The 24,714-nt window shown below is 43.0% G+C and overlaps 1 protein-coding gene across 1 annotated transcript in view; it reads left to right on the forward strand.

The window, feature by feature from the left end:
* The first annotated feature begins 272 nt into the window (after positions 1–272).
* LOC137291850 (uncharacterized) overlaps positions 273–24,714 on the forward strand; it is a 42,641-nt gene continuing 18,199 nt past the window's right edge. The window contains exon 1 of the mRNA XM_067823396.1: positions 273–458. Within this exon, the coding sequence (XP_067679497.1) occupies positions 387–458 (72 nt within the window). The 5' untranslated portion in view covers positions 273–386. The remainder of the gene's footprint in view (positions 459–24,714) is intronic.

Consider the following 24,714-nt stretch of genomic DNA (forward strand, 5'->3'; position numbering starts at 1 on the left):
AAGAGTATACTACAAACCGCCACAGAATCTCACGATTAACCCACGTCGATCGTGAAACCAGACGACACAAGCATGAAGCGGATGGATGGATCGAAGAACTGAAACCGGTTTACCAAATCAATTGGCATCGCCGGGTAGCTCACTACATCAACTCTGTGTTAACAAACATGGTTATTAGAAACCGGTTTGCCCACCTGTACAGACTCGGGGAGTGACAGTGCGTTTCGTACAGAGCTTTGGAACGGTGACGATTTGGCCGAGCAGAAGGACAGTTCAGAGGCAGGCGACTGACGCGCAGAGCGGACGTGAAACTTGTTTGGATACTGAACAGATTTGAAAGTTTCAGGCGATCATCGTACTTTTGATCTCATAAACACACTGCCAAGATGGATTTGATAAAGATATTACAGAATGAGAAGATCAAGGATAAAGTCAAAATGTTGAGCAAGGAAATGAGGGTAAGTCACGTGATGATATTGCCTCTCCTCCTGGTGCAAGAAGGGCGCCTTTATTTTTTGACATATTTGTTCTATGTCTGTACATATCTTACAGATGTGCAACTGCATGGGCAGGCGTTTATCACTGATCATTTTGTGCCCTGTGAATGTATTGATTGACATGTTTGTTCTGGGTAGAGAGTTGTCGGTTACCGGGAGATGGTTCGATGACGTTCATCACAACACCTTAAATGTACAATGTGTCACAGCGGGGTGTTGGGAATAATGTAGGTAAAATGCAGAAACAATAAATCTCAAAATCGACCACAGTTTTAGATAAAACTTGAACAACATGTCATGCTGTATTGCTATGTCTCCATGTTGTATTGCGATATCTCATGTTGTATTGCGATATCTCATGTTGTATTGCGACATCTCATGTTGTATTTCTGTATTTCACGTTGTATCAGTCAGTAACAGGTTGTTTTGCTACATTCTTGGTTACATAGATATCCGTTTGGCAGCAAAGATATTTTCAGTCACTAACCAAGTTGTTAATGTCTATGTTTTATTGTATACGACTATTTCTGGTAGTGCGACCTTTCTTTGTTTTATTAAGAACATTCTCCGAAATATACGTACACCGAAACGCCATGTCCCTCAAAATATCGAAGTTTACATCCATATATGCTCGCCATTAAGACATCCAACAGATGAAGTATACGTTTTATCGATATTATCCCGAAAGGCTAGTATACATGTATTAGTTCATATGAATAAACTCGTATTCCAGTCAAGGCCTACATCGAGCACACCTTGGTATAGTGCGAAGTCGTCTAGTTATATGTTGGACTATACTTGTATAAGAATCTGTAGTGATTTCATCTTTTTAAAATAACACAACGCACTCTTTAGGAAATATTTATGTATCCATTATCAAGGTATCTATCTCCCTTTAGGCGTTTTATAATTATATAAGATATAAGATAAAAATCCAGTAATCAGTCTGTGTATGGTATAGAGGTTTTTAGCATTGGCACCATATCGAGAAAATATAGATTTATAGATCGGCTTGACCGCAGTACTTCCTCGCGTTAGTTAGCAATAATAATGACAAACAGCAAAACGTATGACCAATAACAGCACAGGATCTGTAACGCATATCTCCGGCCGGAAATTGGAAACCCTAGACCAGGGCCCGACTCAATAAACCCGAATTAGAATTTGAGGTAACCAATGCTTTGGCCCCCTTCGTACGGTTGCTTTATTTTGGGACTGTCATCACAAAGCAATGTTAGTCCTGTGACTATAGTAACTGCCATACATTATCATGAAAGGAACTAAAATCGCTTAGTAAACACGACCCAGACGATTTAACCCCTCGGGAACTCTAAGTCTTTCTGACACATTCTATACTACTTAACATAGGTTAATTGTGATTCTGTCATAGCCACGACAGGTTAATGATAGTACTGTGAAACACTCGGAAGTTCCTTAACTTCTTTTGAGTTGGCGATTAATAAAACTGCAGAGTTGCTGTCACTGCATCAAAGATAATGAGAGCTGAACATTTTTGACGCTGAGCACGCACCTGCCATTTCATTGATTCGTATCTTCCCGTCTTGACGGAGGACATAAACGAAACCTTTTCCTCTTGTCAGCCCAGCAAATATTGTCACCAGCTTTGTTTGTAACATGTTTAAAGGTTTTGTACCTTGGGGTAATATTGTTGTCCAGCCACCATGCTGTACAAGTCCAAGTAGTTATTGGGTGGAGTAACACACATTACAGTTCTATTAAAATGTCAGACAAGATTCACTTGGTGAGGTGAGCCAATCTCAGATCAGAAATCAGCGAAGCCATCATGAATGGGCTCACTGTGTACAATAGCCAGAGGAAAGCTGGGTGTAAACGAGTAAACGTTTGAATGTATAATTTCAAATAAACGTATCTGATGTTGTAGTCATGTTGAAGTCACGACGACATTTTAAATTTTTAGACAGAAAAAAACAGACTTAAGGGTAGTAGTATAGGGAATGACAGTCCGAAAACACTTTTCAAAAACCCCTCTAAAAAGCCTCATTTACTAAATGAGGCTTTGGTGGGACCATTAACTCTTGCTACTATTGCCCCTACTACAAAGCCACACCATCACGTTTACCGTGACTTGGCAGGCGGTAACACTGTGCCGTACGGTACGATCAATAATTCTTCTCTTACAAACCCCCTACCCGGCCCATCCCTCAAGTAGTATAAGTTAGGTTCGTCGGCTTTCATATCCACTTTATCTATGTTGTAAGTTTTGACTGACCATATAGGATCGGTGGCTCGCTTACGGCTATCGCCCTCGTGTTCCCCCGGCTGGTATAGATACCTAACTAAGACCCTATCTGGTATCTGTTTCTCCTTTCCACGCAATGGAGCAGACGACTCTGCTAACACTGATTTTAGTTTGATAGCGTCTGCCGGTTTCTTACCAGTGAGCCGGGTTACTTCATGGTTGATTGCCGACACCACCTCGGGTAACCTCGCTACCCATTCGGTCGATCGTTTTCCAGTGGTTGTCATTTCCCTAGCATATTGATGACTGAACAAGCGCTCAGCTAAAGTCCTATTAAATCTCTCAACTATAGCTTGGCTGCGATGGGCTCCAGCCGTGCCACGCCTGACCTTCGTATCGTGTTTGGCTAGCAGTTGTGACACGGCACCCATGAACTCCCGTCCGGGGTCAACTTGCAGCTCTGTTGGCCATGTCAGCGGGCTGCGTTTGTATATGCGTTCGAATCCTCTGGCTACTTTGACCGAATCTTTCGTGGTCAAGGGTTCGGCTTCCTTGTAACGACTGGCTACGTCCACTACGGTTAAGGCATACTTGTACCTCTTATCGTGGGGTAGGAACAGTAGGTCTGCCTGGTGAATTCTATTAGGTATGTTAATTCCGAAACTCCTTCTAGGTACGTAGCGTGGCGCTGGCAAATAGATCTGCCACAGGGCTTGTTTTTCAAGCCACGCTTTGGCTTTCTCCGGTGATACTCGCGCCATTTTAGCTAGCTTATCTACTGCGCTAGCTCCTTTCCAATATCCACGCGGGCTGTAATAAATAGCCTCAAATTTTTTCATGTCCATACGCGTATGTGTTTATACCATCAATAGCTATCCAACGTTTCGTGTCCATAGGCGATAGGGACGTCTTGTTTATAGTCAGTCCGTATATCTTATGTCCATCACTTCTAAGCGTGTTCATCTTATGTCTAAAGGTACGGGTCTTGAACAGGGCCTCCTTGAATCTGGCGTGTTTGATGTGTTGTTTCACCACATACTTCTTAACCCCTTTAGCTTTTCGGATCTCACTATTGTCGGCTTTCAATATGGAGTACATCTTAGGTCTCAAACCTATGTACTCAGCTATTGGCGTGCCAGCACACTCGTCCTTCATCTTACCTAGGACTTTTTTATTTACCGTGCTGTGCATGGTATGGGTCTTAGGATAGTCGCTGGTGTCGTATAAATCGATGTGTTTTTTCATATCCTCGTATACATCCTCGGTTCGAATCTCCATCAGCAGGGAATCCGTGTCAGTGTACAGCACTTCGCACCTGTCGCCGTACTGTTTCTTAAGCTCGTTGTAGTAAAAGTCGTACATCAGGTGTTTGGATAAATCGAGGATACTCATCCCAACGTAAACAGGTCGGTTGAATTTTATGTGACTTTTCTTCATGTGTATGGCAACTAGGTCATCTGTGAATATTTTATTACGGTTGAATGCCGGACTGGCTATCAATTTCCTGAGCTTGTCTTCCTCACTAGATCTAACCAGTTTCACGGTTACGCGTTTCCTCAGGTTTTCCATAGTCTTACCAAACACCGAGTTGTTCATGAGTTTGTAGAGATTTTTCTCAAAATCACTGGTGGCTTTTTTTCGTAGGTCTGTGTTCATTCTGATGTAGGGCTCCATCCATGGGCTCTGGTCGAACATGAGCACCCTGTGTATTTTGGTCAGCCTCATACCCAATGACAGGTACAGCTGTAGGTTGCGATAGTGAACTATGTACTTGGTCTTATTCATTAAGTTAGGCACGAGTTTCTCAACGTCCGCCACACGACCACCTGACAAGTTATGTTGGTACTCAGACATCCAGTCTGTGTTAACCTTCATACGTTCGGGTGCAAGGGGATAGCTGTTGTGCGATGCGTGTAATGCCTTGGGATACTCTAAGTCAACTTCGAGGATATACCCTTTGTTCGAATCTGGTGCAATGCTCATAACATCAACGTTTGGTACCCATTCGAATCCTCCTGTAGGTAGATACTGACTCATAGCCCAGCCGTACAGGTTATTTGCGTCGAGGTAGAGAATGTGATTGGTTGGTTTGTTAGGATCGTAACCTTTCACGTATTGATTATTTGCTTTAGCGTATCGTTTGGATGCCATGGAAATCCCACCTCGCAAGCCTTTCTCAATGAATAGGTGCATGTCGTAATCTGTGAGCAATTCCAAATTAACTCCGGTCTTTCTAAGCAAGGCGTCCCACGACAGACCTGGGCTGGTGTAATACCATGCGGGGTCGAGTTTATACTGCTTTAAACATGTTTGCCGAAACGTCTCGAACACGTCGGCTAACAGCAGTACATCTGTCCTCAAGTACAGGTCGTGATAATCGCCAAGGTTCTTACAACCAAGTTTATTCCATACGTTAATCGCGTGCGAGTAATCGTCTCGTGAGACGGACGCCTCATTCAGCTTGCTATAAAAGCAGTCGATAGGAGGTAGTCTGGTCTCTGTGAACTTAGCCCAGCTATCCATGTACTCATATGGGTATACGCCCTTCCTCATGAGCAGGTGTCTAGTCTCGGCGTCTGTGTATCGATCGGTGATAGGGAAGGTATTGTTGGCCTTGACCAGACTGTCGAGTGACGACAGGAGGAATTGAAACGAGTCAATGAACCTAAGTCCGTTTAAGCTGAAGGAGATGTATCTCTCCATGTTGTTGGGAATGCATGATATATTACCATCGATTTTCGCGATGGCCTGCATGATCAAGTGAGAGTCGTATCCTCTCAAGTTGTGAAAGACAACGGGGATGTTTATTGTCTTAGGATTGATTTTAAGCTTGAGGTTGCACGCGTTGTGAGCGGCGCCTCTATACTTACCAGTTATGTGGCAGTGATCTCTCACCGAATCACCGTTAAGTGGCGAGTCGCACACGTGACAGTTAGTGCTACTGGCGTGAGCTATCTTGTCGGCTCTGGTCATACGCATGGGAGCGATTCTATACAATGCATTCCTAATAATTTTTTCTTCCTCCTGCAAGCACTTTAGAAACCTTTCAGCCGCGTCAGGACCCCTATACACTACCGGAGCTTTCGTTTCCCCGTCACAACGGACGACAATGTATCCAAACGAACAGGCTTTATGCTCTTGTGTTTTTTGTGTGAAACTCCCACTAGTGGATGATTCCCCAACCACTAAGGCTTCGAAGTCGGCGTATATTATATAAGGCACAGACATTTGGTTCTTGTGATTGTCGAATTTTAGGATATTTTCACCTTCCTTAGGCATGTCGACTCGTATGGCCGTCTGCCCAACACCTTGGCAATCCTCCAGGTGGGATTCTAATAAATCGGCCCGACTGAAACAGTGTAGGCATCGTACACAAAAATGTTTTTCCCCATCGTGTTTCGACTGGTTGTGTAACAACCGGCTGAGATGTTTTATCCACGTGTAGTGATACTTTTCACCTTTTTGAATCATGAATAAATTAATAACTTGACAATCCTTCACCGGGCTGACCCTGTGTATTATTGTTGTATTACCTTCGTGACCAAAAACATTTATAGCCAGATTATTCTGTTTTTCTACTTTAGTAATCTGGGTTATTGGGGTTGGTTCATCTATACCATCCCAGTTGAGCCCATCATCCTGTGGATAATTAGAAGGCCTGTTCGGATTAGTGACAGCTGGAAATATGGCTGACCTGAGAGATAACCTCAGGCAATCGTTTCCTCTATTCTTAACGTTTACTATGGCTTGTTTGTTCTTATAGTAGGGAGGCAAGTCTAGGTATGACCCACCTCTGAACGGCACGTATTTAGCTATGTCTAGATAGACGTTATCGATTTTATCTACAACCCACCCGGACCCCATGTGCGTGTAGCGTTCTAGGTATTCTCGTATCTGCTGAAAACTTGTATCGATTGATGCGTCAATGGTCTCTGCATGTGTGACGACCTCTTGTTTACCTCGGAAGTAAGGTTGAAAATACTCAGTGGTACTCCCAACCTGCTTATCGAGCGACATTTTCACTGTGATCTGAAACTTGATACTTCCTAGATTATTTAGTTCCTGGTTGACCTTATCAGCTATCAGAGGCTTGATATCTGTAATGTCTATGTTTCTATCAACACGCATGCGCCAACCTCTCAAATAATTGCCTACGGCGTGCTCAGTGCGCACAAACTGTAGGTCAATAGCTCTATTCTGTCGTAATAATTCTACAAGCTGTGGTTTTCTCATACGAGAATACCCGCCTAAACCCAAATCGTGTGCCTCGGCTTTCAGTTGTTTTATAGTTGGACGTGCTACTGGGGCATGTGATAACAATGTGGTTAACCCGGCTTTCCCCAATTTTGAATAACCCGTGTATCCAAGCTGTTTCGCTTGAGCTTTTAACTGTTTTACCGTAGGAGGGACTTCTAAACCTAGTAATCTCAACAATGCTGGTTTCCGCATTCTAGAATACCCGATAACACCTCTCTGTTTTGCGACCCTCTTGAGCTCGCTTACAGTAGTCATTGTGTTTACACCTAAGAGAACTAATGTCTAATTGGTTCACAGTAAGGGGAGGTAACTCCTCCACTCTTGATAAAAAATATTTTATTTCTTGTAATCACTTATTAACCAAACTCGGTTTGTTGGCCACAATTCTCGTAAGTCTTCCAACAGCTTGTGTGAATCTATGTAGGCATCGATCAGTGTTTGGTTATTTGATAACAATTCGATTAACCCGGCTCTCCCCAGGTTTGAATAACGCCGGCATCCAAGCTGTTTTGCTATAGCTTTTAATTGTTTTACCGTAAGATAGGCTTCCATATTCAAGAATGTACAGTAGACATGTTTACACCTAAGAGAACCAATCTCTAATTGGATTTTATCTTGAGCAGTCGCCTACGTTCTTTTATATAGTCTTTTTTATTCTCATATATGAGTTGATGTCTGACTACATTCGCTCCGTGAGCTTTACATAAACAGTAGTGTCCTTTAACCCCGATACCACACACAGAACACGTGTAGTTAGGACTTCCCATATGGAAACAACAGAACCCCTGATTCCTGCATTTCCTACCACAGGCCTCGGTCTTCCCCATAAGTATATATTCACATCGGTATGGAGCGGGTCTCATGTTTACTTATATAGGTATTTTAGTTTAATTGCTTAACAACCAACGCAGTAGCTGCTATACCCAACACTATGAAGCCCAGTTCACGATTCATTTGTCCCTTGGATGGTGTGTAGTACTGAGCGAGTGTGGGTTTATTGAGCGGTTCCAATTGTTTACCAGTTAGTAGATAGTATTCTTTCATTGCTTCATCAACATCGTTGAATGTTTGAACGGCATGGTTTTCACGCGTGAGTTGTTCGTTAATAAAATCGATCCTCTGGAGGCGTTTTTTAGCGTACTCGGCCTGTGCTCTTTGTAATTTCTCAGTAGCGAGATCGTGTCGCTTCCTTTCTTCCTGTATTTCAGCCGCGTGATCATCTCGTAGTTTCGAGAAGAGGAAATTACTCCCGGAAAATGCCAGGGCATTCACTAACGCCCCACCAACCATCATAGCTATCGTGGCCATCCCTATATTTATTTCATTATATTATCAGGTATTATTCCTTGTTTTACTAGGATGTCTTTTGTGGCCATCGCCATACCAAGGTTCATTATGAGCATACCCATATCCTGCAGGTTGAAATCTAGCTTGATAGTTGGTTGTTTAAGCACCATTTTAGTTAACCGAGCGTACCCTACGGCTAGACTGGCTACCACTGTGGCGTGGTATGCGTCGTTGACGAACGTTTTCCCCTCAGACATTATGTATATGATATAAAATATTTTAAATTATAACATGATATGCGGGTCAATAGTGGGGGATACCCCCATACCCTCACTGTTCTCACTGTTGGGTTGTGGCTCACTGTGGGAGGTGTATAACCATGTTATAACCACGGCAGCAGTTACGCCTACAGCCAACAACAGTCGGGTTGGGTTAGTCACTTTATGTTGGTTACACCACCGTTTTTTACCGGCAGCTACTCTCTTAGGATTCTTCTGTCTGGTTACTGTTGAAGTTGTCTCCACCGTCACCTCGGGACTCACTGTTTGGGGTGTGGGGGGTACCACCACTGGGGTCTCCACCGTCACCTCGGGACTCACTGGTTCCGTCACCTCGGACATCTATACTATTATTATTATTCTTTCTCTCAAATTGACAATGTTTTGCCGTGATAATCGCCGCCGTCACTGGAGCCAACAACATACCATATTTGTGGTACAGCCCGCAGCTGATAGAGCTCACGGCGTGTTCGATAAAAAGGTCTTTCTCGAGGTCCTCCCACAGGTAAAGTCGGCGCTCTGGTGGAATGGGAAGGAAATGTGACACAATACCGGTGTATATCTGGGTCATAGCCGATCCTATTGTCTTTGTCATTTCTGCTCCGAGCCGGGACTCGTATCTAGCGTACAGCTTATCGATTTCTTCGGCTGACATTTTGTGAATTTTATCCGGGGTGTAGTCTCCAAAGTAATGTTTGGCTTTGCCGCCAACAGCCAACGCCACCAGTTTCTCTCGCTTGTCATCAGTGGGGCCTGCGGGCGACAATTGTTCGAGCAATTCCTCACACTCCATCTTATAATATAACAAGTAAGATTTAGTTTTAACTATATAATACCCAATACAAACAAAACACAGAGAAATGAAAGTTAAGTTGCACACGACAAATACTTCAAATATCATAGCTATGCTTAGCATTTGCTTAGCTTTGCTTAGCTTTGCTTAGCTTTGCTTAGCAAACTATATATGCTACTGGTTGGTCGGTCTTTAGTACGAGCTTAGCGTGTTTAGTTTCAGCGAGCTGTTTCTTTACCCGTTCCCGTTCTAATTTACTCATCACATCGTTCTCTCTCAAACACTCCTCGAACGAATCCCTGTCCTTGCAGTGAAATAAGGCCACCCATCGCGTCTGCTCCCTGAGGTCTTTCAACACCGAGTTGAACTTCTGCGTTAGCACCCAGACGCTGTGATTTGCATGCCGGCCGGAGAAGGCCAGGTACGATAGCATGTCTCTCTTTTTTGTTATCTCGCGATTAGCGCTGCAGTCGTCCAGTATAAACAGCGTCGGTTCCCCTTTAAATTTCTCGTGAAGAGCTTTCAACCAGTCCTGCAGGCGTGTTCCAGGGTCGATTTTGTGTACGTCCGGGTCCGTCATCACCCAAGGTCGCGCGTATGTTTTATTCATGCCCAGAGTAGGGCACATGATAACGATGTTATCGAACACATCCTTGTAGTAACCCTCCAACATATCCAACACGAAAACGGTCTTCCCACAGCCAGTCTGCCCGCATATGATAGCGCAGTGTGGGTCAGTGGGTAGGTGGGGGAGACCCCCACTAGTAGATGGCTTGCACGAATCTCCCATTGTCTATATTAAGTTGCGCGTCCATAATAACGTACAGATATAATTTCAACTTACCAGCGGTTTGAGCCTTCTTAGTAATCTGGATGGTTATCCCTTCGCTACCGTTATCTATACGACGCCCGCTACCGTGCAGTTTATCATCATCCGTGGATCGCATGTCCAACCATAGGGCGTACTTGGTGGTCAGGTATTCACCGATCTGCACGGAGCCGAGGTCCAGGTCCTTTGTTATGTAATCCCCCACTGGTAGCTTTTTTATCTCATCCCACTGCTGGTGTGGTCTCATACCATGACTGAACAGCTGGTTGGGCACGCCCTCGATGGTCACTTCCACCTTTTCAATCTCGGGGTTGAAAAACTTCTCGCTGTCCCTCCGGAATGGATCATAATCCTCCACGGGGACGACCAGGATACCTTTCATCGATCGCGCCGGCACGTTCAGGTTGATATTCCACACAGTGTCGCTCTTATCTCGCACGACTGATCTATGCCTCAGTACGCGATCGTACAGGATAGCCATCTTCCCAGAGTACTGGCTTCGAACCTGTCTGGCCAGCTCAGGGCTAGTGACCATGTCGAATTCCAGAGAGATGTTGTCTATGGCATAACTGGCCTCATCACCGTTCGGCGTACGCACTACTTTGCTATAGTCGTTAAACGTGAGCTCGTATTCTAGCCTATCACCCAGCGCGGCCTGGTAAAACGGCGCGTGTCCCGTGAGCAACTCGAAGTCGAGCGGCACGCAGAATCGATTTCCGTATGCTAGAGCGATGGCCTTTTCACCGTCCGATAGCTTGTCTTGCTGGTCTTGCGTGAAGACGTATCCTATGCGCGCCCGGGTTGATTTGCTGATACCCTGGTACACATCATTGACTCGTTCTCTCTCGCTTTTCCAGAGATCCTTGTAGCAGTGAAACACGTCGCTGTCGTCGATGCTCAGTACCTCGTTACCGCTGATCTTGACGGTCGTTTTCTTGATGATAGCTCGACCCACGTTCCGCACTAGCTCGCGTTTGTCGTTGTCGGAGGTCAACGTGATATTGAACGCCAGTCGAACAGTGCCTGGTACAATGAGGTCATTCTCACCAAGGTTTGGAAATCTAACCAACAGAGTTTGGTTCTGGTCTATCTTGCTGGGATTGTTGGTGATGGTCACCGACTGTCGCACGGCTCTGGCACCTAATGGCTCTCTCAATTTTCTGAAAGGATCTAATTTTCTACCGTACATTGTTATATAAAAGAAATATATTTTTAATACTAATGGATGAAGACATACCTATGGATGATATGTGGGACGATAGTGCCCAGGCATTCGATGATGAGCAGGAGACCTCATTTACTAGTTTGCCATTGAGCCAACAACTTTTAGAAACAACGGTAAATGATTATTACGAAAGTTTAAAAAGTGATAAAAACTACGTTGAACCCCAGGGTCGATACCATAAGGATTTTTTTATTGATACAAAGGGTGTTCTACGTCTTAAGTCTGCCCCAAAGGTTGACCTCTTTAACAAGATCACTAAAAAACCACTGGCCTTGTCAACTCTAGCCAGCCGCAATGGTGGTGCTGAATTTATCCGTGAACATCTAAACATGCGTGATTACGGTGGTGCAATACCTAAGACTGTTAAAGAAGATCTGCAAGCTACCAGATCCCACCTCACCACTACAGATGAAATGACGCCAGAGCGTGCTACAGAAGCCTCGGACAGCATAGAAAAACTGTTGAGCACCTACTGGGACAAACCGTTACCGGGATTTGACTTTCCGGTAAGGGAACTGCGCGGTTTAGACGAAGCCGTGAAACGCGTGCGTGGAGAACTCGTGAACAACATGGGGAAACTGAACGAAATCGACGAGCACATCGCTAGGGAAAAAACCAAACTCACCGAAACTGACGACGATGATATGAAGCGTCGTATCAATGAACGACTACGCGATTTAGAAGACGAGAAACGTACACGATTGGAAGCCGCTTCCTCGAATCGTGAACATCTTCGATCCCAGATCAGTCGCATTCGGGAAACAATCGATAGAATACTGAACGAAGGTACAACTTTAGCCAACAGGATTCGGATATTGTTCCGGGAGCAAGGGATCACCATCGCCAGCATTCTAACTGCATTGGGTTTCATCATATCAACCTTGGTGGTGTCACTGGTGGGAGGAACCCCCACACCCCCAAGTGCCGGCGGGGGAACTCCAAGTGGTGGTGGTGTTAAAGACTGGATCAAAAAACTCGGGGAAGGCCTAGCTAAACTGGCTGGTAAAGCCGCCGAAGCCCTTCCCGGCATCCTGGGTAGCATCGTCTCGTGGTTGTTGAGCGCTCTGTCTAAAACTGCCATGTGGCTCAGTCAAAACCTGTGGGCAGCCATCGTCGCCGTGGCGGGTCTGGTGTACGTAGCGGCTAAGAAATCTTTAACCAAATAAGTCCCAAAGTTACCCCACCAACCACTAAGGCTGTTTTATTATCAATATGCTGCTGATAGGTGGTGGAAACCCCCGGGGGTACCTCCACATGAACTTTAGGCTCCGGTGGTGGCGCAACTATACCCGTTTCACGTGGTTGGGTGTGTGGGATATAGGGGGTGTTAATATCGGGGTTGATACCCAACTTTTGATCCTTCGTGGCTATGACTATTTCGTTGTTATAACCCACCACTTTTTTTATTCTCAGTTGCATATCACTCGGAGCCATGTACAACCCCACGCCGAACACGTAATTGACTTTCGATCTGGCGTATTCTAATACGTTTTGGTAGCGTTCGATGGCCCTCGGGAGATCAACTGGTGAATTGATAGCATCATCAACGTTGGAAACGAATTGTGTCTGAGCGTCGTAAGCAGTTCCCTTACCGAGGATGTTAGAACGCGTCATCGACTGCGCACCCAACAGCGCCCACACGTACGTTCGAATCGAATCGTTCAAGCGTATTGTACCAGCACGAGTGAATCCTTTCGATGTTTTTGAGATCATTTTAGTCCAGGCTGTGGCTGCATCAGGACTGGTTTGCTTTATACAGCTGACATGGATCTTTTCATTCGTTGTGGGGCCTGTAAATGTATGACGGTGTGGGTTGTATGAACCATCTTTAGAACCGGCATAATATTTTCCGGACCTGTAGAAGTACACGAGAACTATACCGAGACCATGGTTCACACCAGGAAGGCGAAAGTCTTTATTCGTTGGAATCTCAAACTCCCCACAAATACGTTCATAAGCGCGTCTATCATAGGGGTTATTCGTCATACTCCACGCTTTATCTTGGGGAAGAGGAGCACTTATTTCCTTCAATATTCGTCTCGTTTGATAATAAATATGAAACAAAACAACCGCCTTACTCAGTTCGTCTATACCATAGTCTGGTGTCACACCCGACCCTGTCGTCGCACACCACACAGCAAAGTTGAGTTGGTTCTGCCAAAACTGCATTGGGTTTTGATTCCAATTTACCACCGCCTGCGCGTTATTAACGGACACGACATACTTTTCAAAGATATCAATAAAGGTTGTTTTAAACCCAGTACCATCTGCATTCACCACGATTTTCAAGTGTGCTAAATCCATATTATAATTTATAATTCATATATTATAATATGTACATAACACTTCCAGGAATAACTAGCGGTGAGGCCGTTCAGCTGACGCACGCGATCGATAACACGTCAGGTCAACTCGAAGTCGCACTCTGCGATATCACCTACCTACCGCAATGGACTAACATTAATATCAGCAACAATAAGCTGTTCGTCAGTGGAACTCGCAGTCAAATAACTGACGGCTACTACAGCGTGTGCTCGCTAAACGACGAGGTCTTCAAACCCCTGGGAGCCGAACTCAAGATGAACGACTCAAACGGCACAGTGGTGTTAATCAACAACGGAAGAACCTCCTTGAGACTCGGCCGACCATTAGCGAGGATACTCGGTATGTCTCCTGACGAGATAAAACCAACAACAACCGTCACAGGCACGAAGTTACCTGAACTAGTACCGTACCGAGAGCTATACATTCATCTCGATCAGGTTAGCACAACGTACAACATTCAAGGAGGACACCCTTCCACTATACTGAGAGCAGTGCCGGTTAAAACTGAGAAATTCAACGACGGTAGAACCGAGTCATTTTCACCACGGCAGTATAAGAGATTAACCCAGGGCAACATACCTGAACTGACAATATCGGTGTTAGATATAAATCATAATCCTGTAAATATAGGATACCTCAGCTTAACGCTTCACGTAACATGACCAGCGCACAAGGGCCCGGAGTGAAAAAATGCGTCAATATCGGGATCTCCGACCTCGGAGACACACGCGGTTTCGACGCTCCCGGAGTAGATGGTAAATCATACGCCTTGCAACTAAAAAACAACATTTACAAACGCGTTGAAATCCCCTCCGGTGGAGCCCTAAGTGATATGATAGATACCACAGGGGCAACAGCCAACACTAAGTACGCCCTCGTCAACACCGGTGATGACAACTGGAGAATATACCCATCATTCGGAGGTAAACTGTTCGACTTAGACGATGTTGAGAGCACTACCGTCGTCAAAAACAAACCATATATGCTCGTCTTCACCGAAGATGACAAGTGGGTGTTGTTACCCGATAACAAATGGTTTCTCAATATTAGACTCGTCTCCCCTTACGTGTTCACGGATAACAAAGACAACCACCTAAACAAAGTCGTGAACAATGGAACCCTGCTCGTGGCTTACATCCCAACTCAGAGACGTAGCATAGTCGTCAGCCCAGTCAACACTATAGCAGCCCACATGCTATCAAGTAAACCGGCCATGCAAAACGTGAAATTGCAGTTGGTGTCTGAATTCGAAGGCGTGGTTAAGATACTAGAGAGTCTACCGGCAAACTCAACACTGTTCATCAAAGTCTACCTAGGGGAACCATCGGGGAATGATGTCGAGATCGTGAAGGGGATCAAACTCGGGTGGGTGAAACGACACCAGTTTCAAGTTTGCAACGTTTACGTGCGGGTGGGTGTCGACTCCAAGACCAGTCTGCAGGGGGTCAACGTGATCGTAGAAAACAAGATATCACTAATCAATATCTTCCTGCCTGACAACATACACTTCATGGGTATAAAGTTAACCCCTGAATTATTATCAGAAAACCAGTTGGAAATTATATCATAATAGTATAATAATGACTAATCATCATCCCAACACTACACTTAACGACCTGGGAGATACGGAGGGATTCGATCAGCCTGGTGAGGAAGATGAATTATACATCCTACAATTCGAAGACAACGTGTACAAACGGGTGTCGTTATCAGATTTAAAAGAACCCAAATGGCTGATCAACTTAACACTCGCCTCACCTTATATCACAACAAAAGAGGGGTGGAGGTTTATCTCTAAGATTAGGAATAACGGTATCTGGCCCGGGGATTTCATTATGGGGAATGAAGAAACAGCCACGGTATATTTTCATGAAGGAAAAATTGGATTACTTTCTGGAATAGAAAATAAATTAACATTTAGTAGTAGTTATTTACACGGAAGGCAGCTTGAGATATACTCCCCCTACACAATCATCATAGAAGTCATGTTTACGTATTTTGACCAGGAAAACTCCTCGAAAGGACGTCAATTTTTACCCGGGGTGTCAATACACTGGTTTACCGAACACTTAGATCAATATTGCCGTATTATTATACAACGGGATACCCCCACGGGTTCTATAAAACGTTTAATAAACCTCCCTGGGGTTTTTATTACAACAGAAAAGTCTATTAGCCTCTCACCTATTATCATTAGGTATGACCTACTCCTTATAGGCTTCAAATACATTGATAGAATATTAACTGAAACCCAATTAAAATATTTTTCAAAATATATATTATAGGATGGGTCTGTACCCAGTCGTAGAGGAAGTAGCGAAGACGTTGGAAACCGTAGATGGGTTCCGCTTGAGGCAGTTATGTGATGTGAAACGTCAACTAGAACAAGACCGTGACACGCGGAAAGCACTATGTAAAAAATATAATAGAGCTTTCAATATCGTGGATGGGGCTGACACTACCCTTATGGCAACCAGCATGGGACTAGGGGCGGCAGGCGTTGGGTTGTTAACCACCATCGTGGCTGCACCTATAGTGCTAGGTATTGAAATAACGGCTGGGGTGACAGGGTTGGTAGGGTTGGCGCTTAAGTTAGTATCACGCAGACTTAATCGTAAGGCATTGAAACACGACGAGATCAGGGTTCTGGCTGAAGCAAAACTCAACACAGTGAGTGAGCGAATTTCCACGGCACTCTCTGACAGTAAGATCTCAGAAGAGGAGTTTAGTTCAATCCTCTCTGAACTCAAAAAATATAATGAAATGAAACAAGATATTCGATCCAAGTCTCGTAAGTCTGCTATCAGCGAGGACGAGAAAAAAAAGTACATAGCACAGGGAATACAAAAAGCCCAGCAAGCCTTTATTATGAACACCAAAGAGATCGTAGGCGGTTCACATTAAACTGTTTCATCGATATAAACATAACATAACCGTAAGCGAGCCACCGATCCTATATGGTCAGTCAAAACTTACAACATAGATAAAGTGGATATGAAAGCCGACGAACCTAACTTATACTACTTGAGGGATGGGCCGGGTAGGGGGTTTGTAAGAGAAGAATTATTGATCGTACCGTACGGCACAGTGTTACCGCCTGCCAAGTCACGGTAAACGTGATGGTGTGGCTTTGTAGTAGGGGCAATAGTAGCAAGAGTTAATGGTCCCACCAAAGCCTCATTTAGTAAATGAGGCTTTTTAGAGGGGTTTTTGAAAAGTGTTTTCGGACTGTCATTCCCTATACTACTAGGGTGATAAGTTATAAATTGAAATCTCAAATTTTCTTACGCTGAACGTGGATAGGAAATAAATATACGCAGTTATAATTATGTTGCCAGAAGTAAGTAAGGATTTATTGTATGACGCTGTGAACGTGTAAAAAGGGTGGATTTGTGAGTGAGGTTAATGAAATTCTCAAGAACAGTATCAACAGAGAAGGTAGAAAAGCCAGACCCGTTCTTAAGTTTCATACAGTTTAAAGCTCCTTCACTCACTCACTCATTCACAGCAGATCTTGAGACAAGATCTTGAGTCATAAATGAAGTCATATACGGTCAGCCGTGCCAGGTAACTCAGTACCTCACAATAGTGGCCTTACATCCCTATCACCTAAATCGAATCATTCAACTTCGGTTCGACTGGCATTCGTTAAATAGAATAGACAAAGAGCAGAAAAAAAGGAAATAAAATCGTTTGACGTTGATTTGTGACATGGGACATGACCCAATTGATAATAGTGATGTGGAAAGACTGCTTTATTGTTGTTAACTCTGCTATTTCATCTAGTATGAAAACCCAACCGTTTGGATGGCTCTTTATATTGTGTAATGTTACTCTGGAGAGAATGTTACCACCTACCCAAATACTTAAAACACCCTTCAGTTAATTTTACTAATTCATGATTCAGTCATAAAGTGCATGCCACGTCAATGGTACCGAACGGAACTATATTACATAAACGCAGATCTTTCTCTGGCCATGTTGCATAACAAATAAAGCACCAGGCACAATGACATGGAATGTTGTTCTGCACTCACACCAGTAGTGGTGGGTATATATGAACACTCAAGTCTGGATCAGACAATCCAGTGATCAACATCATGAGCATCGATATGCGCAATTGGGAACCGATGACATGTGTCAACGTCAGCGAGCCCCGACCACCCGATCCCGTTAGTCGCCTTTTACGACAAGCATAATCGCTCACATCTGTAACGAGCCGTACTACACATCGACCTGGGTGATGTTGGTGTAACGCCGATGTATTCCAGTCATACCGCGGTGTGTCTGCATATTGTGGGACCAAAGCCCGAAGTAATACAGGTCGCAGGCGTGTACCGCATCTGTAACTCCTGTAACAGTAGCAGACCGAGCCACACATAATGCAGTATTAATTTTCCGAGATGTTCATTTCCGTGCCGATTTTGTTCGAATTTGAAACAGATGTTGATCACAATATATAAAAAACAATGTACAAATGCAGTGAACGCGGTTCTGCCTTGCCAAACGGATGCAACACTGCAGAGCGAATGAAGAGTGACAGACCGAGACACACGTGAAACAGCAAACTCGGTTTCTGACGTGCCAAATGGGCACAAATCTGCATGGCGAATTCAGGCGTCTTTGACGACGGATAAGACTGTCCGAGTTATATGATAACTGGACATTTCACTACTCACCATGGTGGACGTGTTAAAGAAAATACAAAAAGACTACCTACATATAATTACAATGTGTGTTAAAACTGTAAACGGCACTGTAGTTTCTTGCTCTGATTCGCCTCCCTTATACCTACTAGGATCATTCAAATCCAGATTCACCCTGAATATAATCCACAAATGGTTTGATTTCGCCCTACACGTAAAAGTGGGTGTGGAAACAACTGAATACACATTCAAACATTTATATATCTTAGCAGGAAAAAAATGATACAGTGTTTATGTTATGATTAATAATCTTCAGGAAGGGTGATAACATAGCCGTAAACTATGAGAAAGAGACTTAGCGACCACATACGAAAGCATTATTTTGTTTTACGACCACGCTTATTGACTCTAGCTTATGAAATTCGATTAAGGAGATTAAGGTGTGGTGCGCCATTGACAGTTCCTTTTGACTATGGAATCTGTTAGCATATATTACCGAATTCTATATTAGGCGTTCAGTTTATTCCAGTTATTACACCGCCTCCATTTGGACAAAGCTCTGATTACACACATAAACATAACATAAACATTTTTGAGATTCAATGACATCATGTCCATCGTTTCAACTACCACATCGGCGCTGTCGACCGGTAGATGAACACTTAAACCAATGTGCGGACTGACTAACTACTGAGCTGACTGATTAAATCAATGTGCGGACTGATTAAACGAACGAGTGGACTGATAGGGTAGGATTAGTCGACTTGTTAGACCAATGTACGGACTGATTAGACCAACGAGAGGACTGATAAGGTTGGATTAGTCGACTTGTTAGACCAATGTGCGGACTGACTAAACGAACAAGAGGACTAATAAGGTAGGACTAGTCGACTTGTTAGACCAATGTGCGGACTGATTAAACGAACGAGTGAACTGATAAGGTAGGATTAGTCGAATTGTTAGACCAATGTGCGGACTGATTAAACGAAAGAGAGGACTGATAAGGTAGGATTAGTCGAATTGTTAGACCAATGTACGGACTGACTAAACGAACGAGAGGACTAATAAGGTAGGACTAGTCGACTTGTTAGACCAATGTGCGGACTGATTAAACGAACGAGTGAAATGATAAGGTAGGATTAGTCGAATTGTTAGACCAATGTACGGATTGATTAAACGAAAGAGAGGACTGATAAGGTAGGATTAGTCGAATTGTTAGACCAATGTGCAGACTGATTAAACGAACGAGAGGACTGATAAGGTAGGATCAGTCGAATTGTTAGACCAGTGTGCGGACTGATTAAACGAACGAGAGGACTGGTAAGGTAGGATAAGTCGACTTGTTAGACCAATGTGCAGACTGATTAAACGAACGAGAGGACTGATAAGGTAGGATCAGTCGAATTGTTAGACCAATGTGCGGACTGATTAAACGAACGAGTGAAATGATAAGGTAGGATTAGTCGAATTGTTAGACCAATGTGCAGACTGATTAAACGAACGAGAGGACTGATAAGGTAGGATCAGTCGAATTGTTAGACCAGTGTGCGGACTGATTAAACGAACGAGAGGACTGATAAGGTAGGATAAGTCGACTTGTTAGACCAATGTGCAGACTGATTAAACGAACGAGAGGACTGATAAGGTAGGATCAGTCGAATTGTTAGACCAATGTACGGACTGATTAAATGAAAGAGAGGACTGATAAGGTAGGATAAGTCGACTTGTTAGACCAATGTGCAGACTGATTAAACGAACGAGAGGACTGATAAGGTAGGATTAGTCGACTCGTTAGACCAATGTGCGGACTGATTAAACGAACGAGTGGACTGATAAGGTAGGATAAGTCGACTTGTTAGACCAATGTGCGGACTGATTAAACGAACGAGTGGACTGATAAGGTAGGATAAGTCGACTCGTTAGACCAATGTGCAGACTGATTAAACGAACGAGTGGACTGATAAGGTAGGATAAGTCGACTTGTCAGACCAATGTGCGGACTGATTAAACGAACGATTGGACTGATAAGGTAGGATTAGTCGACTTGTTAGACCAATGTGCGGACTGATTAAACGAGTGAACTTCCTAGACCAACGAGTGGATTGATTAGAGTTGTAAGTGGATTGATTAGACTTATAAGTGGACCTGTTAGACCAACGGGTGGACTGGTTAGAACGACGAATGGACTGATTAGGTCTGTAAGAGGATTTGTTAGACCAGTGTGTGGACTGATTATGCCTGTAAGAGGACTTCTTAGACCAGTGAGTGGAGTGTTTATGCCTGTAAGTGGGCTGATTACACAACTGTTTTATCCTGTAGATATTGGTCATGAATTAATTCATATTTATTGATTACCAGTATGTCAGCGCAGCCTTGATGCCCTCAGAGTCATCAGTTTTATTCCGCTGCTGACATATTGTTGGTTATATCAGATCTTTTGTGGTTTCATTGATTTCAACGATTTCCATAATGGTATTTGTATCGCATTTATGTCCCAGAGTCTGGGTTTTGTCCGGTGAAAATTAGCAATTCTATTTTTTGTTGAATGAATGGCAGTGTTGTGGTGATATAATTCTTTTCTTTCCTCCTTTGGCTGCTGAAGAAATTTGTGTGACGACATATTAATAATTAAAAGTTCTCACGAATTACAAGCCAAGTAGTGTATGGTGTTGTAGACATTATATATATAACAGTTATCTTCCTGTAAGGACAATCACGCTTGCGACATGTCTGATGGGCGTGGGGTGACGTTTCTATATCCTGAACATTACCCGATCCGTGAAGATCTGGGATCTTAGAATTTGTCTTCAGAAGCACATGCTTGTCGTAAGTGGCGACTAACAGGATCAGATGTGTGGTCCAGAGTCGATTTACTGACCGACGTCATTTGATGAAAAACTGCAGATTTTGGTGTGAAAAAAATAATACGCAAACACCAGTACCAAAGGGTAAAACGCGTTGACCGTTTCTTTGATTAATAAAAAGGGAACAAACTGTTAAACAAACTGTCAGTTACCGAACGTACCAACGCCACAAAAGTCAACCCGAAGTCCAATCCCAAACGGTCCAGCCTTCTTGATCTTAGACTAGTCTCTGAATAGATAACAAACAAACCTATGTATATTGAAAAGGACCCCAGCGAGAACAGAGGTGAAGTTGGGGGAATCTAGACTTGCTTCATTTGGGACGTTAGCATTGCAGGGAGGGCTTGGCAGCATGGAAAATAATGTGGTTCAGGGACTGTGAGACAGACTACCTTAGTCCCTCCATGTCCCAGTTCTGTGGCAAGGTGAGTGAGTCGAGACAGCGCACCCGTTCATCTCTGTACTCCTCGGCTACGGATTGCCGACAGCAACTCAAGCGTGACACGTAAACAAAATACGTCTCGCGTTGACGTAAGGAGACTCTGGGACGTGATCTTGTGCAATGTACTCCGTTACAGATGTAGATGAGTTTAAAAGGATGATGTAGATAATAATCTTCCCCAACTCGATATTAGATCTTCAAAGATCTCAAGGCTATGCTAAACTGTGGGAGTTACGATCTCCTGTGTGCTATGATTGCTTTCTGAATCGGGAACCAGGGCAAGGGTGCTGAAGTGGACGCGGGTTGGGTGTAGGTGTAGTTGTGGGGTGAGGGAGGGGTGTTTGGTGTTGCTGAGGGCGTGTATGTTAGTGTGGGTTTTGTGGACGTGGATATGGGTGTCGGTGTAAATGCCGGTAGTGGTGTAATTGTATATTTTAAAGTAGAGCTGATATTAGACTTAACATTCAAAATGTGATGTTCATTTAGACGATGTAAATGTAAATGTTTTCAATGTAAAACATAGATACAGATGTAAATGTAAATGTTTTCAATGTAAAACATAGATACAGATGTAAATGTAAATGTTTTCAATGTAAAACATAGATACAGATGTAAATGTAAATGTTTTCAATGTAAAACATAGATACAGATGTAAATGTAAATGTTTTCAATGTAAAACATAGATACAGATGTAAATGTAAATGTTTTCAATGTAAAACGTAGATATAGATGTAAATTCTTTAGTTGCCATTCAACAAAAACAACATGCATCAAGGTTACTATGAATGATGTTGGTTTGTTTGATGAAAGAAGATACTAAGACGACCAAGATTAAATGGCGATATGTTTTTTAAGTGTTTTCACGTGTCTAGTTTTAAGGAGATACTGCCGCATATAAAAATTAGGACAAATATATTATTAATCCTTTGGAATATATCATTTTCTCAAGGACATGAAATTTTCACAACAAAATAGATAACAAATTTCGTCGGCTAATGAGGAAGAATGCATAATTGATAAGTTCTTTCGCTTTCTTAATGTCGTGCCAGAGGTCTGTTTCTATTGGTCACTTGTTCCAAGCGTACGAGTAGAGTGGGCGAGGTTGTTTTGTTTGTAGAAATGCGTATTAAAATTTCTTTTGAGGGTACCTACGACTTGAAGAATAACAAACGCCGGGTGAACTCGCACTTACTCTCACGTAAAGATAAACATCCAAACATTCGATATACAAGTACCTTTGGATACTATTGAAAGAAAATAGGTATTACAAGACGCTTTGAAATTTCTTTCCAAGCACAGAGCTTTCCAAAGTCACAATCTAACCGCAATTAAATTAAATAGGCGACTAGTCTTGTGGCTGTCACATGTAAGACAGACTTCAAGTTCGAGTGTTGTAACGTATTGCCCGTTCATGGAACTCAACAGATTCTACAAACACTCACAGATGGAGTATGCTTAATGGAGCTTGAGCTGTTGAAATACCGAGGCGTGCTGCTCCCATAAAACGATATTTACCAAGCCCAAACTCCTCTGCATCATGTTGTCTTGGAAACATATAAACACTAAACTTTACAAGTGGCTTAGTTTTATTGTTGTGATCGATTGGAATATTTGCGCGAGTTTTCTTGTGTGATTAGGGCTGCTTGAGTAGATGAGTGATAGGACAGAACGCCAATGATGATTGTGTTGTGTTGAGCTGTAGAACCGTCAGATACAACCAAACATTACCTGGCGTCTTTGTGTGCAATGTATGACGCTCTTCATATCAGACAGAAATCAAAAGTTGTTCTGTCTTTTCGACATGGAAACAATATCTCTGTAAAAAGTGCACACGGTAGGATGGTGATAAAATTCATGAATATATTATAATCATTATCAGGGTTAGAATACATGAATTTAATACTGACTGAGAGCATGGATCGATCTCACAATTCTCAAAGTATAAGTGCGCAGGTACGTTTGAATATATGTAACAGTACCATTGACTTAGTGTTACGCTAACACGTGAAGTGAGTGAGTAAGTTTAGTTGTATGCCACACTTAGCAATATTACAGCAATACAAACACGAATAATGATTTTGGTCCCAGTCTTCTTAACAGAATTGAAAGGGGTGACAACCATTATTGGCATGAATATACATGACGGCTGTCTGTAAACACCTGAAGTGAACATGATTACAGAAAGTCCATCTGTTTAATTGTCTAAATACACAAATGACAAACTGGAACCCAGAAACTAGAGATTTTCTCCAAACTGCGATACTGTGGACTTGCCACATGTTCTAGACTCACATTTGAGGTGTTTGGAATATTTATTTCAGGATCTATGTGACATAATATCAAATTGGCAACCTTGGTTTTGCACGTTGATCCCTTTACTATACAATGACGCAGTTAATTTAACTATAAACATTGGCCTATTCGTCCTCATAAAGTTTATCTTGAGATAACAAAATAAACCGAACTCATTTTCTTATTTAAAAAAAAGATTAAGTAAGTGAAATGATGTTCAGCGGCAAGATTATCAAGAATATAATAACTTACAAAAACATATATCTCTTTCCGACACACGAGATTGATTTCAAGCAGACCCACCCTTGTTTATCCACTATCCAACTCCTGGAAACGTGCTGAGGTAGTTTAATTCCACGCCACATTAAACAATATTCCAGCTGTTTAACTGCGGACTGTAAATAATGGGGTCTGGACCAGACAATCCAGTGATCAACATCATGAACATCGATTTACACAACTGGGAACCGATGGCATTTGTCAGCCAAGTCACCGAGCCTGACCAGCGTATCTAGGGTCTCATACATTGTAACAAGTAATATATACCGTGCAAAAATAGTTAGGGATATATGCAAATTTTGAAATTTTGAAGAATGATCTATATATTTTATAGTCTCTCTTTGTAGCTGCCAAGGCGATTGAACCACTAACAATGTATCCACCAATGAACATAATCATATACGATTTGCATGAAGAGAACATTTCAGACACTTCCGGTCGTTCTGAACATGAAATTTGAACGACGTTTTACTATTCAG

The sequence above is a fragment of the Haliotis asinina genome, chromosome 7, assembly GCF_037392515.1.
Source record: "Haliotis asinina isolate JCU_RB_2024 chromosome 7, JCU_Hal_asi_v2, whole genome shotgun sequence".
Classification (NCBI taxonomy): Eukaryota; Metazoa; Mollusca; class Gastropoda; order Lepetellida; family Haliotidae; genus Haliotis; species Haliotis asinina.